At 42.4% G+C, this 18,144-nt stretch overlaps 2 protein-coding genes across 2 annotated transcripts; both read left to right on the forward strand.

The window, feature by feature from the left end:
* Positions 1–2,897: 2,897 nt before the first annotated feature.
* Positions 2,898–3,251, forward strand: LOC145395856 (zinc finger BED domain-containing protein 5-like). Its single transcript, XM_080269383.1, has one exon. The coding sequence runs from the start codon at positions 2,898–2,900 to the stop codon at positions 3,249–3,251; it is 354 nt and encodes a 117-aa protein (XP_080125509.1).
* Positions 3,252–3,477: 226 nt separating this feature from the next.
* Positions 3,478–4,406, forward strand: LOC145395857 (zinc finger BED domain-containing protein 5-like). Its single transcript, XM_080269384.1, has 2 exons — positions 3,478–3,496; positions 3,967–4,406. The coding sequence occupies exons 1-2, from the start codon at positions 3,478–3,480 to the stop codon at positions 4,404–4,406; spliced, it is 459 nt and encodes a 152-aa protein (XP_080125510.1).
* Positions 4,407–18,144: the final 13,738 nt, after the last annotated feature.

An 18,144-nucleotide genomic window follows, 5' to 3' on the forward strand; every position in this document is an offset into this window, starting at 1 on the left:
ATATACTTTTCCTATTATACTAAGAAGACAAATGCCCCTATGATTACCACACACTTCTTTTTCCCCTTTTCCTTTGTACAAGGGAATAATTATACCTGACTTCAAATCCTCCGGGACTCTACCTTCCTCCCAGGCCAATCTGCACATCTTCCACATCCATTCTACTACTATCTCTCCCCCATGCTTCAGCATTTCACCACACACTCCATCAATTCCTGGGGCTTTCCCTGATTTAACTTTCTTCATTGCTTCCACAACTTCTATCCTACTGATTTCTTCCTGTCTTCTCACCTCCCTCCTTCTTCCAGCCATTCCCCAGCCACTTATACTCGCATTACTTCCATCCTCCACGTTCAACAATTCCTTAAAGTGTTCTCTCCATCTGCTCACTTTTTCTCCCTTCTCCACTAGTAATCTACCATTTTTATCTTTCACTCCCCTGCTAACTCCACTTCCACCCTGTCTTACTCTTTTCACCTCTTTCCAGAACATTTTCTTACAGTCCCTCCACTTTACACTCAAATTCCTTCCAAATTCCTCATCCACTCTCTTCTTACTCTCTCTTACTAATCTTTTCACCTCTCTCTTTCTTTCTACATATAACTCTCTCTTCCGCCTCTCAACTTCTTCCACGCCCCTATTTCTCATCCATTCATTGTATGCTTTCTTCTTTTGTGCCACAGCCCGTTTCACCTCTTCAGTCCACAACGCTGTTCCTTGCACCCCCCTCCGTCTTCTCTTCCTTCCACACACCACATCACATGCTCCACATATTTCTTCTGTAAATATTCTACACACACCTTCCACGTCCCCCATCTGCTCCAACTCATATTTGCCCAATCGTTCCTCCACTTCTCTCTTATACTCTGCCTTTTTCTCATCCTCTTGTAACCTTTCCACTCTCCTTGCAACTACTCCTTCCTCTCGTCTTTCCCTTCTTCTATTCCTCCATCTTACTTGAACTTTAACTCTGGCCACCACCAAGTAGTGGTCAGAAAGTCCACTCCCCCAACCTCTATAAACTCTTGCATCCAATATACATCTTCGCATCCTTTCCTCCACACACACATAATCAATCATTGCCTTCCTTTCACTCAATTCACCACCCACCCTTCTCATCACTCGCCATGTATACCTGTGGATCATTTTATGCCTGAAGAGGGTATTGGCTATCACCAACCCTCCCAGCACAAATGTCCACTAACGCACTCCCATTCTCATCTATCTCAGCAGGCACACCCCACTCACCAACTATTCCATCCACCTTCACATTCCCAACTTTACCATTCATATCACCAATCAAAAACACTCTATCATTCCTTCCAAACTTTTCCATGCACACTTCTACATTTGTCCAGAACTCTTCTCTCACTCTTCTAGCACGATCTTGCGTTGGCGCATACACACACACAATCGCCCACATTTGTATTCCAACTTTCAACTTTACCCACACAATCCTTGATCCAACTGATCCATACTGTCTTATGCTCCTCTTCCATCTTTTACTCACAACTATACATTCTCCTTCCTTTGCCCTCTCATTCTCACCTACTCCTGCACATATACCCCATCCATACTCCCATTCTCTCACATTTTCTCCTCCCCATTTTGTTTCAGTTATTCCACATACATCCACTTTCGCATCCTCAAGCACCTGGACAATCTCTCTCTCTTTCACCTCATCATTTGCTCCCCTTACATTCCACTTTCCAATTGCAATGTCCTTTGTCCGGTCCTTGGTCGTCAACGTTTGGTCAGTCCTTGTCCGAGGCTTATTGTTTGTTTTTTTAGTTAGTTGTTTTCCGGGGAGGGGCACTAACCCTCCGCCAACCCTTTTAGTCGCCTTTTACGACAAGCAGGGATACTGGGGGAGTATTCTTGACAAACCCCCCTACCCCCAGGGGTATAGGCTGAATATTACTTTCATTAATGTAAATTTTTTAGTCCGACTATTTTCCCTGTGGTTAAATGCACTTCCTTATCTTTGGTTGCTCTGTAAGTGGGAAATGTCAATGGAGGAAGCTTTCAGTCTTAACCTTATGTTTCTTTCATTAGGAGAGCTGGCATCTTCATAGTTCCTTTAAGTATGGACCGTAAGTTCTTTAGAGCTACTTCTTTACCAAGTAATTCTCTCTCTCTCTCTCTCTCTCTCTCTCTCTCTCTTCCTTTTTCACAACCCTGTATCGTGCATCTTCCTTCCCTCCTTGACTTTCCTCTTCATTTCCTTCCTTTTCCTCTCTGTATTTACTTCCCCATCCACCATACAGACTGAGCTCCAGCCAGTGTGGAATGGTGCAAGGTTTCCGAGAAAAAGGAGCATCATTGCAGTAACTACATACAATAAATTTCAGATTACTGGAGAAGTAAAATAAGAGCCCCATGAAGCACTGGTTGTGGAGGACTCAATCATCCGTGGTCAGTTGGCGGAATTTTGTGTCAGGCACCCTCTAAACCAGTGGTTCCCAACCTGTGGTACGCGTACCACTAGTGGTACGCAAGGGCCTTCCAGATGGTACGAGAGCACTTTCGGGGTCATATGCAATAGTTAGTTGTCGGCACTTGGCAACTATTATAACGTCACGTAACGGTCCACTGGTGTCTGGAGCTGGCAGTTATCCCGCTGCCTCCATACTGTGAACGTGTATGTCTTATCACTTAGTAAAGTAAGTAACCAAGAAGCCCTCGTCTGTATTTCCCTTCATTTGTTGTTATATTGTATCTTTATTTATTTTTTCTATTTCTATATTTATTTCTTGATTAATTATTTTTCATATTTTTTTTTCTTTTCCACAAGATTTGGTAACATGCCGAAGCGAAAGTATGACCCGACATACATAAAGTATAGTTTCATAGCAATCAAACGTGGAGGAGAATCTCTTCCACAGTGTGTGGTCTGCATGAAGACTCTTTCCAGTGAGTCCATGAAACTCAGCCTGCTCAAACGTCATCTTGAGACGAACCACGCGGACAAGGAGGACCGAGATCAGACCTACTTCCAGCGACTTGGCGAGAACGTGAAGCGGCAGCGCCTGGACAAGACTGGCCAGAAGTACCAGAAAGGGGCAGGGATTGTCAAAGCATCCTATGAAGTCGCTGCCAAAAACATGAAGGCGCATACCATTGCACAATCTCTTGTCACGCCAGCAGCAAAGATCTTGGTCAAACACGTGATTGGAGAGGAGGCGGTGGTGAAGTTGGAGAGTGTTTCCCTCTCAAACAACACTGTACAGCGCCATATCGAGGAAATGTGAAGCGACATTGCTGACCAAGTGATTGCGGGAGTGAGAGCCTCAAAGTTTGGGTTTGCCATTCAACTCAATGAATCGACAGACGTCGCCAAATGCTGTCAACTACTTGTCTATGTCTGCTTCACACAGAATAATACTGTGAAGACTGAGCTACTGCTGAGCCAAGAACTGTCCAGTACAACAAAAGGAAAGGATATTTTCAACATTTTGGACAATTTCTTCAAGCAGAATGAACTGGATTGGGGAAAGTTAGTCGGATGCACGACAGATGGGGCTCCGTCTATGCTCGGTCGAAAGTCAGGGTTTCAGGCCCATGTGAAAGCTGTGTCACCAAACGCCACCACTGTCCATTGTTTCATACACAGATTCGCCCTTTGCGCTAAGGTGCTCCCTCTGAAGTTATTATCATGCTTCAACCGCGTTATCAAAATCGTGAATTTCGTCAAAACATCCGCCCTGAATACTCGGCTGTTCAAACTGCTCTGTGAAGATTTCGGCTTCGACCACATCTGTCTCCTCTACCACACTGAGGTTCGCTGGCTCTCCCGGGGGAATACAACGAGACGTCTCTTTGAACTGAGGGATGAACTCCTCGTATTCTTCATGGAGTAAAAACACGATTTTCAAAAAGATCTGGAGGACGAGGAGTTTATCTCAAGGTTGGCCTACCTTTCAGACATTTTTGGGGCCCTCAACCACTTAAACCTGTCATTCCAAGGGCCCAACTGCTCTGTCTCAGATTTCATCTTGAAGCTAGGAGCATTTGTCCGGAAGTTGGACCTCTGGATCAAGAACGAGGAGAGGAAACGCTACAGAATGTTCAAACTCCTGACTACCCTTGAGAGCGAGCCCAATGATCAATTTTCCCAAGAAATCGTCCATCACCTCTCACTGCTCAAGACTGAGTTGATGTATTACTTCCCGGACGTGACATGTTGTGCCTACATCACCCATCCGTTCTCCGTTGATCCAGCCGATCTGCCTGTCGGGACCGGGGAACAAGAGGAGGTCATAAATATCCAGGCTGATGAGACAGCAAAGATGAAGCACAAGGAATGCTCTCCTATGAACTTTTGGGTAAGCATGGCCTCCTCATACCCCACACTAGCTCGTCATGCAGTTCCCCAGCTACTGATTTTCCACTCTACGTGGGAGTGAGAGCAGGGGTTCTCAGCCATGATGACCATTAAATCAAAGAGCCGGAACCGTCTTGCTGCGCCCGGGCATGATTTCCGATGTGCTGTGAGCAAAGTTATGCCCCGCATCAACCAGCTGGTGGAGAAGAAACAGATGCAACCCTCGCATTAAATTGTGTACTTTGTTTTTAGTTTATTTGTGTGTTCTACATATGAATAAATTGATATCTTATCGATTTGAGTTTTTCTGGAACCAGGTGGTACGAGGCGACTGTATGGGACCTCCAGGTGGTACTCAATCAGAAAAAGGATGGGAACCACTGCTCTAAACGAAAGTGATTTTATATTCCCAGTGCAGGAGAAGATGGCGTAACAGAGGCTGCGGATGACGTTTTTGAGAATGCAGAAAATGACAGCCTTGTTTATATTCATACAGGTACTAATGATGTTGTGCAAACCCAATCGGAGAAGCTGATGGAGAAATACAGGAAGATGATCCGGCTATACAAGGAGGAAACTAAGAACATTTAAATTTCAGGCATACTCTCAAGGACTGATGCAGCAAATGTCATCTTCAGTAGCGTGGGCAGTATACATAACAAAGGTCAAATCACTTTGCTTGCGTGAAGTTCATCGATACATAGAACCACTTTTACGAGCAGCAAACGCTATTTGCGAATGATGGACTATATTTGAACGCCGTCTTCTCTGCCCGTCTCGGTCGTTTACTTAGTGATGCAGTACGCTTTAGCTGGAGAAAAGGCAGTCTTCACGTGAGGCGAACGTAGATATCAGACTATCTGATAAATCAATAGGTAATGGAAGCTCCCCACATCAGAAAGGAAACACATTGAAGTTCGTCTTGTAAATATTTGTTGTATGCCTATTTAAAGTTTCTGGTTTAGATGCTCTTGTCTTTAATGAAGCTTATGATGTAATTGGTATAACAGAATTGTGACTAAATACTGAGCAAAGCTATTTTCTAGCGGAGCTTAATTTACCAGGCTATCACATTTTCGGTAGTGAAGGGAAGAGTAGAGCAGGGAGCAGTGGGTTGTTATATATTAAATCAGGATTTCATCCAGCTGCAGTTATCATGCCATGTATTGAAAATATTGGTAGCAACCGTGGCTCAGTGGGTTAGAGCGCTCCGTTCTGACCGAAGGGTCGGAGGATCGAATCCACCCAAGGGTCATTGGTAGACATCAGGAAGGGCATCCGGTCATAAAATGCTACACGCTCCAAACCAAAGTCCTCTACCCAGGGGCAACGCCATAGCCCTTATCCAAAAAAGGGGTACCTGGCATAAAACTCACTCTTTGACACTAATTCGGCTTAGAAATGAATCTTGTCATAATATCACACTTGCATTAATTTATTGTCCACCTGGTCAGTAACTCAACGTTGACAATGAAATCTACAGTCAAATCGCCGAAATCTCTTAATGCAAAGCTCCGTAATATTGGTAATTTTAAAATACCAATTCTGAAATGGGGAGAAGCCCTATCCTCGCACACAGGGTTAGATCTATACACAAACTTGCAGGAAAGTTCAATGCATCAGTTTGTAAATTACCTGACACGTGGACCTCAAATCCTAGATCTTGTCTTAGTCACATCAGAAAATTTAGTGCATAACATTATTGTGGGAGAAGAATTAAGTACAAGTGATCATAGCATAGTTACATGCAACATTAAATTCAGTGAAGACAATGTCAACACTAATTGCTAGAAAGTGGCCAAATATAAGAGGGTTAATTTTAACCAATTAAAGGCAGTTGTAGGTGTGCGTGAATGTTATCGCACTGTCGAAACATTAGATATCAATAATGCATAAAAATTTTTAACAGAAACTCTCAACAAAGCAAAGTTATGTATTGGAGTGTGCAACAGAAGGCCTGCCCAAAATTCTAAACCCAGATGGTGGAACTCCAATATTACACATTGTCTGATAGCAAAAAAAAATCTTGCATACAATAATTATAATACCACAGAGTCAAAACGAGTAAAACAAATATAATGCTCTTCAGTGGAAAGCTAAATAATTAAATAAATCAGTAAGAAAAACCTTGAGGCTTATAATTGCAGTATCAGTATATCAAATATCAAAGAATTTTTCAGTTATATAAGAAAAAAGAAAACGGCAACAAGCGGACCCTCAATCACAGATAAGAGAGAGCACAGTGATGATGAAACTAAGTTGGTGAACATTCTTAATACTTTCTTCACGTCAGTATTTGCAATAAAAAATAAACATATGGTTCCCGCAGTTTCCCCAGTTCTTATAGTATAGGGCAACATAATCAATTGTATTACAGTTAGTGATTGCAATGTACTACCTGTAATTAGCAAATTAAAGTAGAATAAAACATCGGGACCGGACAAAATATATCTTTGAGTATTGAGGGGTTATCAAAGTTTTATCGGAACTTTTTATCTTAACACTAAAGAGCAGTAAGGTGTCACAGGAATGGAAGCTTGCAAACATAACCCTGATATTCAAAAAGGGTAACAAAGCACAGCCAGAATACTGGTTTGCAATTTGCTTGAAACTATTATCAGATACAAGTTTGTGAGACACTTAGAAACAAAAAATCTCATCAAAGATTTGTAACATAGTTCTCGGAATAATCGCTCTTGCCTCGCGAATCTGTTGGACTTTTTGAACGATACATTGAACATGAACGCGGGACTAAATCTGTTGACGTAGTCTGCCTCAATTTTCTAAAGGCTTCTGGCAGAGTTCCACACAAATGACTCCTTCAGAAGTTATAGGCATGTGATTTCAGTGGCAGTGTGCTCAGGTGGAACGAAAATTTGCTCACAGGGTGAAAGCAAAGAGCTGTTATGAATGGAAAACAATCAGACTGGATAAACATTACAGTTGGAGTGCCACAGGGTTCAGAGTTAGGTCTTATTCTTTTTTTAACATAAATTAATGATATTGATGAAGGATTATTTTGTAAGATTTCAAAATTTGCAGATGATACTAAAGTTGTTAACAGGGCAGATACAGCGCTGCAGGGGCAGGCAGTCCAGAGAGATCTTGATTAACTGTTTAATTGGGCCCAAACATGGTAAATGGATTTCAGTATTGACAAATGTATAATGCTAAACACAAGCAGTAAAAACGTAAGGGCCAGTTATAATGTGAATTATGTCCTACTTGTTGGGGTAAACCATGAAAAAGCCTTATGACTTATAATAACAAATAATTGGAAACCAAGCATGCAATGTACAGAAGTTGTTTAAAAACCCAGTTAACTGACTGGATTATAGGTAGAGCATTTGAATATAAATCTGAAAAAATCGTCCTTGCTTTGCAGGCTATAATTCCTTATTAAGCCCATATTTGGAGTATTGAATTCATTTCTGATCACTGTATGATGAAAAAAAAGTAGAAGGGGTACCCAGCGTTGCCTTGGTAAAACCCTATGATCGTGTATTACCTATGACCCTAGATGGCCACTCCTTGTGGGAGAAGACCCTCAGGTTCCCATTTTATCCTTGGACCCTTTTCCCCAGGATTATATTCGCCATGGACCTATTCCTACCGTGGACCTATATTCCCACCACCCACCAACCCTGCCCACCCATCCCACCATTCCATCTACCCATCAGCCCTGCTGCAGCAAATAACATGGCTATAGAAGTAACAAAATTCTACGGTGATTGGCTACCATCTTTCCACCGTGTTTACTTGGGTATTTCTGATTAATTATAATCTTGGCCATCAGAGGAGCCACTTTAGCTTAAGTAATGTACTGTACACGTTTATAACGTTTAAATTCGTTGTGAGAAGTGACACCAGTCAGAGTTGTTGAAAGAGTTCTATATGCATCCCCCTTGATTTCCATAGAGGACAGACAGACAGGCAGACAAACTCTCTCTCTCTCTCTCTCTCTCTCTCTCTCTCTCTCTCTCTGCAGATATGAAACTCCACGGAAATGCACCACAGCATTTAGTGTCATATACGATATGGACGTGTGTTAATTTACAACATTTTTATAACCGGAGGCCGATTGCACCCGGTTTCCTAACGCATTATTTAAGTTGGCGCATTTTAGGTACGTTGATTCTAAATTTCTTGCGCTGTAATGCACCGTTTCGTCTAATCTGAGGGTACAAACGGACGAAAAGGTTAACAGAATGGGAATTTTAGTAGTATTTGCTTAATTATTGCCTTTGGCGACCTCTGCTCTATGTCAAAAGGCCAGAAATGAGTCATAACTGGGGAACCGGTGACCCGATTGGATTGGAAATTGTTTTATTCTTCAAGTTAAAGCATTTTAACAGTACCTTGCTCTAACAAAAAATGTGCTACGTTGCCCCCGTTTTGCTGTGTTACGGTAACAAACAAACCAACAAACAAACAGAAATCGGATCATTATAATGTAGATATAGATATGGAGAAACTTGAGAGAGTACAGCAAAGAGTGACAAAGATCATACCTAGACTGAGAACTAAACCATACGAGGAGCGATGCCCAGAATCTCTTTAACTAAACGGAGGTTACAAGGAGGTTTAATTCAAGTATTAAAAATATTCAAAAGACACGATAATATGGCCATTGATTAATACTTCACAGCTGCTTGCTCAAACTATACTAGATGTAATGGGCATAAAATTATTGGCAAACGATTTTAGTCACATGAAGCTAAGTATTTTTCCCTTGATAGAACTGAACTGTACATATATGGAACAAACTGCCCTCAAATGTAGTAAACTGTGATGCAGTACTAACCTTTGAAAATCGTTTGGATAAGTATATGTCATCTAACTCCCAGCTAAGTATGTTGACTCCTGAATAACACATTATTGTGTATGTTTTTTTTTCTTCTTCCTTTTCAGAGCCTGGCAGATGCGATCGCAGAACAACATCGATGAGCACTGGTGACTTAATGTTATCCATACTTTTAGGTAGACACTGTTGAATAATTTTTCATTTCCCTCCCTCCTATGAAATTCCCACGACAGGTTTACTATGGTGCGTGGTGGTCCTTCGCACTATTTCCTGCCGGCTGCAGCTGGAAAGTTTGGTGGCCAGGGGTGGAACCTTCCTGCTCTTCTTTCCTTGTATTTATCTGATAAGTTAGTTTTGTTAGTTATAACCTTCCCTACGAGAGGACCAAAAGGTCTGTTGCTGTTTGCTTTCCTCTGTACTCCTTTGTACTTTGTACACACACATACACACACACACACACACTCTCTCTCTCTCTCTCTTTCTTTCTCTCTCTCTCTCTCTTTATATATATATATATATATATATATATATATATATATATATATATATATATATATATCGTCACCCTCATAAATAAACTGTCATTTTCTCTACTTTTCGGGAAATCGAGAAAAACCAGTCTCCCTTTCTTAACTTTCAGTGACTTAGGCAGAAACTTGAGGCGCATTTTAGACCACTCACACCCTAGACCTGGCAAAGGCAGCTATACCAATAGGTGCGCCACGTGATGAAGGATTGATTTAGGCAAAAAAACAGAAATCGCCGAAAAATGACTTAGGCAGTTTCTTTATGAGGGTGACAATATATATATACGTTCGTCATCACCTGAACTTTCATTCCTACTGCTTCAGCCTTTCCTGTCTCTTTTTTTTTTTTTCACCATTTCTATTTTCTCCGCTCCTCCTTTTTCTTCCATATTTTCATCTGTCTTTTTTCTCGGATTTTCTTCCTTCCTTCTCTCCCTCATGTCTCTCCATGTTATCTGACCTTTAATGGTTCCCTCCTTAGTTCTCCCTCTTCCCTTTATTTCTACCCCTGTACCTTTAGTTTCCCTCTTACTCCGAATTTCACATGTTATCTTTCTCCTCTCCATCTCTCATTTTAAGAATATCCATGTGCGTTCTTTAAATCCCTTTTCCCCTAGTTTCTTTCAGTTCAGTCTATTTCAGTTTCTCTCCCTTTCTATATTTCTTCACTTCTTGCCTTCCATTTCTAATCTCTTGAGAAAATAATTGTATTACCTCCTTATATCCCTTTATTCCCTCCATTTCCACTCTCTTATCTTCTCTCCCTCTTAACCTGTCATAACCTCATTTTCTCTTTCTTCACTTCTTTTGTTTTTCCTTCACTCGCTGGTCTACCTTCTCTTTGCTCTCTTCATTTCTGGTGTCTCTACCCTTGTTTCTTCCACCTTTTCCCATCCCTGCTTCCACAACACTGAGTTTTTTCACATTATTCACAAGGCACCTGTCGCCTCTCGATTCCGTTATTATATTTAGTCTTTTCCTACGTTTCCTTTATTTCTACTCCGGTTTCTGTCACTCTCCTCTTTCCACTTCTTAAAATGGTTTAGCAAGACATCACACCGTATCATTCCTTCTCCCCTCCCCTCCTTTCCATTCTCTAACCCATTTCCTCCCCCCAACCACATCAGCCTTCAGGTCATTAGAAACATTGGACACTTCCCCATATCTTGTCCCTCAGCCTCCCTTCCTTCCTTTACGTTTCTCTACTTCTACCCTCCCTACTTCCTGCACCTTCATACCTCCATATATTCTTCTTTCCTGCTCTTTCCTTTCATTCTATCTATCACTTCCTTTACTTTCTTTCCCCTACTCTTTTTTCCTTTCTCTCTCCTCCTCTTCCTTTCCTTCCACTCCTCCGTTTATATCCTTCCTACACACCTCACCTTCCACACCTTCTTACATCCATATCTTCTTGTTGCCTGTTCTTCCATTTCCCTTTATCTGTCTCCTACCCTCCTTCCTCTCTCCTTCCCTCCATTCCATTACTTTATAATAGTTTCTTCAACGTCATTAGCTCTCTCTCTCCTCCCCTCCCCTCCCTTCCCTTCCCTTCCCCATCTACACTCTGTCACTCCACCATGCTCCACTACTATCCCTAAGTTGGTCCATATGTTTTCTGTTTACCTCGTTCCCTTCCCCTTTCTTTCCTTTCCGTTCTTCTCCCCCCCCCCTCTCTCTCTCTCCAATATCTTGCCTCTTTTTTCCCTCTACTCCCTTCCTTCCCCCCCCCCCTTTTTCTTCCAATTCTATATTTTTTACCCCCCGCGTCTCCCCACTCCAATATCCTCTCCTTGCTTCTCGTTCAGCTTTCTCCTTCTGCTCTTTCTCTCTTACCTCTCTCCTCTCCCCGCATTTATATTTTCCCTCCATTCTCTCTCTCTCTCTCTCTCTCTCTCCTGTCATTTCTACTCTCCAAACTCTCTTTTCCCTTCACTCTTCTTCCTCTTTTTCACCTCTACCCTCCATACACCTCTTTCCTGTCCTCTCCCTTTCCCTTCTTTTCTTCCACTTCTTTCTTTCTTATCTACGTATGTTTTCCCCTATTCCAGTTCTTGTCATACTCCCTTTGTATTATTTTCCATCTACACCATCTTCTCTGCCTTTCATTCCATACCGGTACTTCCTGTTCTATCTTTCTTCTGTTTTTCCCATTTCTACTTTCTTCCTCTCTTTCCTGTATACCTTCCCGTTCCTACCCATTCCCTGCACGTTGTGTGTACTATACAGGATAACTAACCACTATATCCTCCTGGTTGGCATCCTTCTTTCTGTTTCCCTACATTTCCTCAAATTCTAATCCTCTTTCTTTTCCACCTTTCTTTTGTATTTTTCCTTGCTTTCATTTCCTCCCATCTCTTTCTCCCTGACTCCTCCTCTTCCCTCCATCACAGACCAATATTCGTCACACTGCAAATCACCCGTCCGTAACTCCTCTCCTTCCTTCCTTCCTTCCCCTCCTTTCATCTTTACCTTCCCTGGTTATCCTCCTTCCTTTTTTTTAAATATCTGTTTGTGTACAATTTCTTTCCCTACATCTATACCCATCCTACCATTTTTCTTTCAAGACCATCACATTCATCACACAGCACCCTCCATGTTTTCATTCCTCTCCTTCCTCTTTTCTACATAGCTCTTTACCTCCCTTATCTCCCCTCTCCTCCCTCCATGGCCTTCCTTCCCTCAGTCTCTTCCTTCCCTCCTTACTTTCAACCCTTTGATTTCTGCCCTTCCTGTTTCTTACCTTTTCAATCCCCTTGCCTTCCTTTCCCACCTTGCTTCAATTATTTGTCTCTTCCTCCCCCGACCTTACAGTATATTTCAAGTTCTTCATATCCTGCCTCCATATATTCTCTCTGTCTTCCTATTTTTCATTTTTACCCCCCTCCCCTCCCCTACCCCGCTCCTCCACACCCCCACATTCCCATAGTCTCCCATCCCTACTCCGCCCTCGTTCTGCGATATCGGAGCGTCTCTGAGAGTGGCAGGGTCAGTCAGAATCGCCTAAGGATTTTCATACAGAGGTGACTCACTCTAGCGAAGTTCCCCATGTTGCTTCGCTTTGGCTGTCAAGGAACTGTCATACGCAAGGTTCTTCAAAGCGAAACACCATATTGTACTTGATATTGCTGAAGTTCCATTTAGTCCTGCAACTATTGAGTACTTCTTACTGCTTCACAGAATTGGCTTTCCATCTCCATATAATCGTTCGTCTCTTTCCATTCCACCATCACTACTTCTCTCCCTTCCCTTTGCCACTTTTTGATATTTTCATATGCGTAATTCTTCTCCCTCCCAGCTTCATGCCAAGTGGGGTTGGTGGAGGATTAGTGCCCCTCCCTGTAAAACAATTAACTCTAAGCCATTGGCCACCCCATCTGGGATACATGGCGTCTGGCAATGAATGAATGAATGTAATTCTTCTCCCTCCCAGCTTCTCTCACTAGTTCTCTCCTCCATCTCTGCCCTCCTTGCCTCCTTATATTACCTCCCAGAGTCTTGTTATCTCTGTGTACTCTCTCTTGCCCCTTTAGGTTCATGTTTACCTCTTCCACTCCCTCCCATCCCTCAGAATCCCTCGACGTATTCAGCACTTCCATTTTCCAGCTCGCTACCTTTATATCTTCATTCTTTCCTTCCTTTTCCTCAATATTTACCTGCCACCCCCCTCCCCCCCAAAAAAAAAAAAATGCAAATCGTGAGTGGAGCCACCCTAAAGGAGTTATTTGGCGACGCTGACCTTGTTCTCTGGGCCAGACTCTTGCTCTTTCATCTGCATAAACCTTCCGTCTGACACACACACACACACACACACACACACACATTCCAGAGGATGCCTGCCTTGGAGAAGTACGCCATCATCATCCTCGTTATCGTCATTATTATTATTATTTTCCTCTACCGCTATCAACATTATCGGCGTCATTGCATTAATTACTGTGGTTATTATTTTTTCATCGTCATTATCATTTTCTGTCTAGCTGTCTACTTACCTACCCCTCCATCTATCTGTCTGTATCTACCTACAATATCTATCCATCTCACTAAATACACTATGTATTGCTTGACTTCTGCCTATGTGTGGAATGGTCTTGGTAATACATATCTTCGGATACGAGTACTTCAGCCCGTTCTTATTAATTTTTCCACCTGCTAACACACGCCACACTCCCTCATAATCTTCTTAGTTCGTCTTGTTCCTGTTTTACTTCTGAGTTTTTTCTCATACATCTCACTCTCATGGTCTCTTCGTCAGTCTCTCACTCTCTGTGCCCTACACATGGTCAGATGTTCTCAATGTTGTCTTAGTTTTTCACAGCACGTTCATATCCACTCAACATTTTCCACGACAGCGTGATCTGCTATGTGACGGGACAAAAATTCGGTCTCAGTCTAGAACAGGGACATCAGATGATTTGAATTTCGATGTAACAGTCTTTCCTGATCTTCCACAAGATTGACCAACACGCCATTAATTTATCCCTGAAAATATTCCTGCACCAGTCTTAAATGAGACAGCACTTGTACTCATTTAATATGGATGGAGGACATTAGCGCCAAAATGGTGACACGCGAAGGTGTTCGGTACGTAGGAGACTTTCTGGGCTTTGGGGAACTGTCTATCAAGTCTATGGCCTGAGTTGGACACATTAACAATATCTTGTCACAGACCATGCAATTTTAAAGTACTTTACATCGAAGGCTCTCCCTCTGAACTTACACCACTTCAACATCGTTTACTCTTCTTCCATCGTTATTCACAAACACCTTCAAATTCTCCATTCCTGTATTATTATGTCACACGCTAAAACCTGTGGCCCTTTCAAGCACCATTGCTTTGCTCTTATCTCCAGGACCAATTATTATTATATTATAATTTTAATACAAATCCGAATCCCACTGTTTCTGAGGGAGATACTGTGATGTGATACTGGTAAGTGATGGTAAAAGTTTCAGTATTCTTCCACAACCCACCAACATGCAATGGAAATATCCTTGCTATTAGTAGAACATCGTAATGCATGGACTTTCCCAGACTTAAGAAGTGCTTTGGGATAGAAGTATCTAAATTGTGGCATAGGGAGGTGCAAAGTAGTTCCACCGTTGGTGCACAATGAAAATAAGGAATGGTGGGCTTGGGAATGGAGTAAACAGCTATGTGCAGCGTCGAATGCATAAAAGAAAATTCTGTCAGCATTGTAACATCTGTATGCACAAGTAAGACCGCCTGCCATTAATTGCGTCATCTGTTCTGAACTCCCTCTCCCCCACTTTTTCCAAGTGTATTCGCACTTCCATTTACATTATTCCATCTGGATACACACAAAACATCCATGGTGACGACCCAGTCCTGCTTCAATCCAGATTTACGCCAAAACTTTCACTCAACACACTTTCCGTCCTCACACCTGGTTTTGTTCCACTGTACACTCGAAAGCACTAATTCCCCCTCCCCCCCCCCGCCACACCCGACAGCTGGAGTCGTGGCCACTGGCCAGTGACTACCGGGCAATCGAACACCCTACACCCACCGTCCCTACCCCAGCCCCAGTGTAAACGTTGCTGGAGAGATGTAGAACGGCCAAAGCTGGTGATGTTACAATGTGTCATGACTGCTTATACAATCAGAACCAGTAGGGGTAAGTATACAAAGATATTTAATGTGTAAAACTGCACTGTTATCCACAACATATGAGAAAGGTACAAAAATTAAAGAAGACCCACAATGTATTGTGTATAATTTCCAATTTCCATACACTGATGTCATATAATGTTACAAATAAGTATAGTGTAGTGAAAAAATATCTGTGTAAAGATATCATGTCTTTTCTCATCCATTCTCGCTGTCACCTCCACCACCCTTCTCTCTGGGTTCCTTTCTCCACCAAACGCCTTCCTTACCCTCTCGTCACCCACTCCCGCCATTCGTTAACCAGCATACACAAAGATAATGATGAAATGATCAGTCAGGTATTAATCATATTATATTATCATACACCTCTGTATTAAGCACCAACAAATCAATAACATACAATACTTAGCTATGCCTGCCAACTATTTCATCCTGTTGCAAGCTGTTACGTGACTTACGCACTACAAGTTGGATATTGTGTTACAAGAACATACGATTGTTCATCGTTAACACAGGTTATGTGTGGTATTGGGCATCCATTAATTCATATTACTGTGGCAATTTAAGCCCTATATTATAAACCGTAAGGTTTATGTTCCTGTCATAATTGCATTATACAAACGAATCAGGGATCGGCTCTGATGAACCACAAACTCTGCTTTAACGAAAATATTTCGATCTCCTGTCACAACAGTGACACAATATCATTATGAATACAATTAACCCCCATTCAGTCGTGTACATAGTGATATTATGTCACTGTTGTAACAAAAGGTCAGAATATATTCGTTAAAGTAGAGTTTGTGGTTCGTCAGAGCCGATCCCTGAGTCGTTTGGTTAACCCTAGATTGCTTACGTTATTATCCTCACAGTACTGCTTTCGCCGGGATAATCTTTTTTTTTTTCAACATTTTCTTTCAGTTTAGTCTATTTTAGTCTCTGTACACTTTAGTCTCTTTGATATAATCATACACTAATTATACACCTGAAAAAAAAAAAATAAAAAAAAATGTAACGCAAATGCTTTTGTCGGGTAAAAAACACTTAATCCACATTATACCTGTGAAACACCTTTTTTATCAGTTTAGACTCTTTTAGATTGTTTTCACCCTTTAGTCTCTTTGATTTAATCAGAAACTAATTATACACCTGAAAAAAAAGGAAAACACAAAAATAAAAAAAATGTAACACAAATGCTTTTGTCGGGTAAAAAACACTTTAAACCCAAATATCATGGTGATAAATGCGAGATGAAACCACACCACTACCTATGTAGGTAGGGGGTAGGGTGGATTGAAGGTATAGGGAAGGACAGCTCCAAAGCTCTTATCATAACAAAATAGAAAATAAATAAATCGCCGAACAGGGAAATTAACCCGACGTAAGCATTCTAGGGTTAATGCAATAATGGCAGGAACATAAACCTTATGTGTTTATAAAATAAGGCTTAAATTGCCACGTTAATATGATTTAATGGATGCCCCAAACCACACATAACCTGTGTTAACGATAACAGCCAGATGTCCTTGAAACACAAGGTCCTACTTTTATGGATTAGTCACGTAACACTTTACAACAGGATGAAATAGTTGGCAGGTATACCGAAGTATAGATCTTTCCCACGTGATGTCACGGGTCATGTGACATTTGTTTATGACGCCATACTGGACAGCAAATTGTCGGACATCTAGAGAGAGAGAATTGCAGATTCCACAATGATATTCCACTGTTGTGCCTTCGGCTGTATGACATGGCAGAAAAGTGCAAGTGGGGTAAACTTCTGCCGGTTTCCAGCCAATAAGGAAAGGCAACAGAAGTGGATGGCTGTTGTTGTTGTTGTTATAGATTTATCCACCTGTAGGTCAGAGTGGAAACGGGCAAGTGAAGCCCATCAGAGTAGTGGCGTGTGATTATACGTGAAGTGGGCTATTTGGGGAGGGGGGTAGGTGGAAACGGCTTGAAGCAAAGTAGATGTGGGAGTGAGGAGGACTATTTCAACAACTAGGAATGCTCGTGATGGATGACTGATGAGGCTGGATCCAAGGGAGGAGCGAAATGAGGCGGTGGCAGGACAATCAAGAAGGTAGTGTAAGTGGGGATGTTCATCAGATTGGTGGCAGTGTTGGCAAGGGATGGGGTCAGTTCCCGTGATCTGGGAAAGGCAGGGATAGCCCAGCCTGAGCCTGCACAGGGGGACTAAGAGTGAATTAGGGGTGATTGCGGCCATTTGGAGAGGGCCGTAGCCCTGGCAAACCAGATGGCTGAGAGTAAACTCTCAGCCACTCGGTTTTCGTGGTCAATTTTGGTCATGTCATGGGTGAATTGTTTGACTTTGCACTTCATGCATGATAGGCTGATTGGGAAGGGAAAGCTGACGTCCGGTAGGGTGGTGGCAACAGAGCAACATGATCAGCTCGTTCATTGCCCGCTATGCCAGCGTGACTAGGAAGCCAGGGGAGGAGAATTTCACCCCCTTCCTGCATGATGGAGTTTGCCACAGCCAGAATCGAGGGGTGTGACGGATCCATCAGTGAATTAAGTGGCTGAACCAGGGTTATGGAGGCATGAAATTCTCTCCAGGCCATCCTGACGGAGGAGAGTGGTCAATGATGCGTGGGGCAATCATTGGCAGGGGTGAGGCATCTGAAGGCAGGTGGTTCCAGGGTGGGGGAGGAGAAAAGTCTGGGCTAGGGACGGTCAGGGTCTTCTAGGAAGGCCTTAGCCAACCCTAGTTGTCTTATGGTGGAAGTAAGGGAGAGTGCCCAGACCTTCCTGGGATGCGGATGTGGAAGTCGGGAAAGGATGGTGCGGAGGAGAGTGGCAATGAGAAGTTGAGGACTAAGTCGGCAAATCTGAGCTG

Source organism: Coenobita brevimanus, chromosome 33 (assembly GCF_032717465.1).
Source record: "Coenobita brevimanus isolate Jiangsu-jjx chromosome 33, ASM3271746v2, whole genome shotgun sequence".
Classification (NCBI taxonomy): Eukaryota; Metazoa; Arthropoda; class Malacostraca; order Decapoda; family Coenobitidae; genus Coenobita; species Coenobita brevimanus.